Raw genomic sequence first — 4472 nt, forward strand, 5'->3', positions numbered from 1 at the left:
AAGGATGAAATAAAAATACCTCCTGTAAAATTTGCCTTTTGTCGCTTACGAGAAAATCGAAATTAAGGCTCAATATGTATGTGCGTTAAGCTGCGATTGTGTAGTGGTCGTTAAGTGCCCAAGTACACATTCGCATTCGCAAAATATTCGTATCATTTGATGCGAATGCGAATGTGTAAAATGGTGCGAATCATTCGCATAACGAATTCGAATGCAAATATTGGCAATTTCCCTGACGTGCACACATACCATAAAATAAAGGGGATTGCATAAAAAAATGCAAATGAGTCATTAACATACATACATAAGTAAAATGGATCTTCCTTGCGTAAGTCAATTGTAAACAAAGTACATTTACATTAGTACATTCTTATCGGCCTACATACATATATGTATAAAGAAAAATATTAATGTTTAGATGGACATTTCACACATTTCACAAGTGAAACGAATTTATACGAGGTTATATTTGATTTATCAATTTTATTTATTTAAAGCCTGAAAATACATTTGATGCACACAAAATCGCCACATGTTGTTGCATGGAAATTTACTCGCCATAGATAGTACTCTATTCAATTTCTGTCTTCATATCATTCTCCCTCCAATCAGACTTATTCTATTTTTATAACTACTTAAATTCATTTTGCCGTGGCAAAACCAACGCGATCATTACCCATGTCGAATTCAGTATAGTATTTACCAATGAATACATCTCCTAGAATCCATAGTGGACCATTTGGTGGTGGTATATCCATGCCCATAAAACCGGATAAGCAAATAGTTTTGCCCATTTGCGCGATACGCAATATATAATCTTTGCCTTCTAGCTCGAACGTTTTTCCGGCCAATACAAATTTAATTACTGGAAGTTTAGGTATCATATCACACGAAACCATATACTGTCCACCCATTATAGGTGTTCCTCCTATAGCTTGATTAATAGCAGTGGTTTCCTGTGTGGGCCCAGCAATTAATGAGGTACCTGTATCGGCGATAACTTGGCATCCTCCTTTGCAAAGCTGCAAATCGCCAATTGAAGCGGAGTCCATCTTAATTTGCCAATATGCTTTGCGGGTTACAGGAAGATAGGTAAAGTCTCCGACATAATGCTCTGGATCTGACCCACCAAATATGATTTCACCTCCTTCAGGTGCAGCAGGATTACGGTTAAGATAAAAGGAAAATATTGGTGCCGAGATAAGACCCTGTTCATACATGCTGTAGAATGGGGGTTTAACTCCATCCACAGATATCGAATTGTAAGCCAAGCCAAGAATACCGTCGAATTTCGCTGCAACAAATACTAGTCCGGGTTCGCTCATAGCTTCGGCAAAAATTTGGTTTTTAATATTCAGTCCACCGATATTTACAGTGTCAGATGATAAATATCCAGACAAGCTACCAGAACCGTAGTGTATGGCAAATTCGGTGCCATTTTTTTTCGTATGTTTTAGATTTTGTAGCATCGTACTTGTTGTGCATTAAGCAGGCGATGTTCGTTAAATGGCATTTCTTCGATGGTACCCAGAGGTTTGAGGAACCTGTATCAAAAACTACTTTGAAGCTCTGCGGGGGAGTTCCAATAGATATTGGGCCATAGTATTGCGCATCTAGGTAATTGGAAAGCGGTTCAGGAGCTACACCACCATTTGCATATTTAATACGTAATTGATGCAACTCCGTGCCGACATCTGAAAAATGGTGCCTGGCTGTTTTGAAACGCTTGAGTGGGACCCGAAGCAGCTCAGAATTACAGCCGCAAACAACGGCAGCTACAATCAACAGTATTTTAAACATCTTTAACGTTTACCTAAAATTTTACGCAATTAAACAATCATACATAAAATTTTAATTGAAATATAAGAATGTGATTTGATTATACATTTTTTAGTTTACTAACCGCAGACAATTTCCACTTGTTTGCAAGTTTCCTTTAAGTGAAGTGAATAATACGTTGCTTTTAATATAACTAAATGGAAAAAATTACTGGAAATTGCAAATCTTCTGAAAAACTGATAATGACGAAGCATCAGTGCACAAAGGCGATGTAAAAACAACAAAAGTAGTGATGTTTTCTTTTTCGGTACCCGATACATTACATTACACCTTCGTCATTATATGCATTTCAAGACTTATCCCAACAGAGAAATATTATTTTATCAGTTATAACCTTAGTCGATCCAAGGTTCAATAAAAATGCTTTGACCTTATAACCTTAGTCGATCCAAGGTTCAAGAAAAATGCTTTGACGGATGAAGAAGCCTTTCAGGTGGGTGGTTTTGTAAACAGTTAACGACAAGTTTCGGATCAATTTCGCACTTGTTGGCGTAAACATATTTCATATCATACGTCAACAAAACCGATACCGATTCGAAAATTGTCGCTAACGGGTTAGAGAATCTGCTCCAGGCATACAAAAATGATATCGTCCGATTCAACTGGAACAAAAGTGCTTCAAACAAGTAAGAGTTTCTCTGCATTATGCGAATAGACATATATACATCCTTATTTTGAATCAGTATTAAAAGCTCTATTGGCTCCTACATTCGGGTTTTGATAGGCGAGTCTCCCTGAACCGTTTTTTCCATATTTTTTGCCTATGTGCGTTTTTATTCGAAACCTAAATGTTTCGGTACCGAGTATCGAGAGTACTGGATACTTTTTAAATCGGTACCGAATTTCGATCTTTACTTAAAAGTATTGACTCAGCACATCACTACAGAAAAGATTTTGTAGTCGCGTAATAAAGTGGTGTCATATGTGGCAATGCAATATATTTCGAAAGGATGTCAAATTGAGAAATTTCTGAAAGCACTTACAGTCACACCTTACAATAAAAGCGAGGTTTACACTATCCAACATGTGCGACAACATAAGCTCTGATCCAATACTTTTCGTGAAAAATCCTGTAAAACTGTCAAATAGCAAAATTACTCTCTGAAGTGAGAGTAAAAAGTGAGTAACAACAAAAAGTACGGGAACAAAAAACCATTTTTTCTGTAAAAACGTCAACCAGTGATTGCCTGACACTTTTCATGATTTTACCAGAAGAAAAAGTTCGGGTAAAATCTTGCAACTTCATTATCTACACAACTCTCCAAAAGTCGCTCTCATTTACAGGATTTTGGAGGATTGTTGAGTACGGGAACATTTTTCCTGCAACTTCGTGTAAAATCCTGTAAGTTCATGGAGTACTGGATCAGAGCTATAGTGTTATGGCTACCGATATTTGATCGTGTAAACGCTTAAACAACCGCTCCACACACCCTGGCGGATTTTACCATAAACATGAAAAAAGAATAGTTTCATCAAAATTTTAAGCTTTTTAATTCGAAATTATATAAACATTTTTTGTATGCAGTTTTATAGCATTTAAATTTTAGTATAATTCAGTGCAAGCTTGTAGTTGCTAATAGCCTATTTCCACCAAAGGCTTAACTGCAGTTAAGAGCTCAGAGAAGTTCAAATTATTCCAACATGGAGTCATCGGCAAGATTTTTTCCTTAAGTTTTGCTTTTTTCCTTTCGTTTTCTTCTGCCTAATAGGTGGAATTACCCCCTTCGAGTTGTTATCTTCGTTTTCAAACGGCATAAACTGCAGTTAAGGCTTGGTGGAAATCAATTATAGTTTACTGCCCATCTCCACAGGATAAAGTTTATATCTTGATACATATGTTAGAATATAAATATCTAATTGAGATCGCCCATTGCTCGCAGAGATTACATTTGCTTTAATGAGAAAAAGTGGCAACATTGCTTTTTCGCGTATACAGTGGCTAGCTGCGTTTCAGTGAGCGCCGATGGAGATTTCATTTATTATTTTAGATTATTTGGATAAAGAAAAGTTACGCAAATTCAACATCGATGTGATGCTGATAGAAATCTGGATCGATTTCGCGTAAATGTACATTTGCTAAATGCGATAGCATGAACGCTCTTCGAAAACACATGTTCGAAAGTGCTAAATGTTGCATTTTAAATGCAGCAAAAACTCTGCGTTATAGCGAATTTACATGAGGCGATATTTCAGGTGATTTTTAGTTGCCTTTCAACTAATCGGTTGCAGTGATGTTGGTCGGCTGCCTGCTTTCGTTCAACTTTTGGTTCAACTAATCGCCTGTGAAAGTTGAATCATGTAAATTCCCTATTAACAACTTCACAGGCAAGAAAAAAATAACCAAAATGGGTTAAAAGAACAAAACGGCAACACTGCCGAGAACTTTGGTTTGGTACGAACTTACATATAGGTGTCGCCTTCATCAGTTTTAAATATTGGTACTACTGCTTGATAAATAAATCGTCGACAAATGGCGCTGCGGAAGCGTTCATTTCATTTTGGATTTGCTTCCAGTCAACATGTGCCTTGGATTCTCCGTGAGCGGGTTTTATAATTTTAAGAAAATCTTAAGCAAAAAATGGTGAGTTCTTAAAAGAAATATTTTGTAATTTGAATTTTTATGATGTTTATGT

At 36.5% G+C, this 4472-nt stretch overlaps 1 protein-coding gene across 1 annotated transcript; it reads right to left on the reverse strand.

Annotated features, from left to right (window-relative positions):
• Positions 1–456: 456 nt before the first annotated feature.
• LOC118743080 (lysosomal aspartic protease) lies at positions 457–1813 on the reverse strand. Its single transcript, XM_036475570.1, is given in 2 exon segments — positions 457–1436; positions 1438–1813. Coding segments are annotated over 2 exon segments (1158 nt in total). The 5' UTR covers positions 1801–1813; the 3' UTR covers positions 457–641.
• Positions 1814–4472: the final 2659 nt, after the last annotated feature.

The sequence above is a fragment of the Rhagoletis pomonella genome, unplaced genomic scaffold, assembly GCF_013731165.1.
Source record: "Rhagoletis pomonella isolate Grant_MI unplaced genomic scaffold, Rhpom_1.0 Rhpom_scaffold_00007, whole genome shotgun sequence".
Classification (NCBI taxonomy): domain Eukaryota; kingdom Metazoa; phylum Arthropoda; class Insecta; order Diptera; family Tephritidae; genus Rhagoletis; species Rhagoletis pomonella.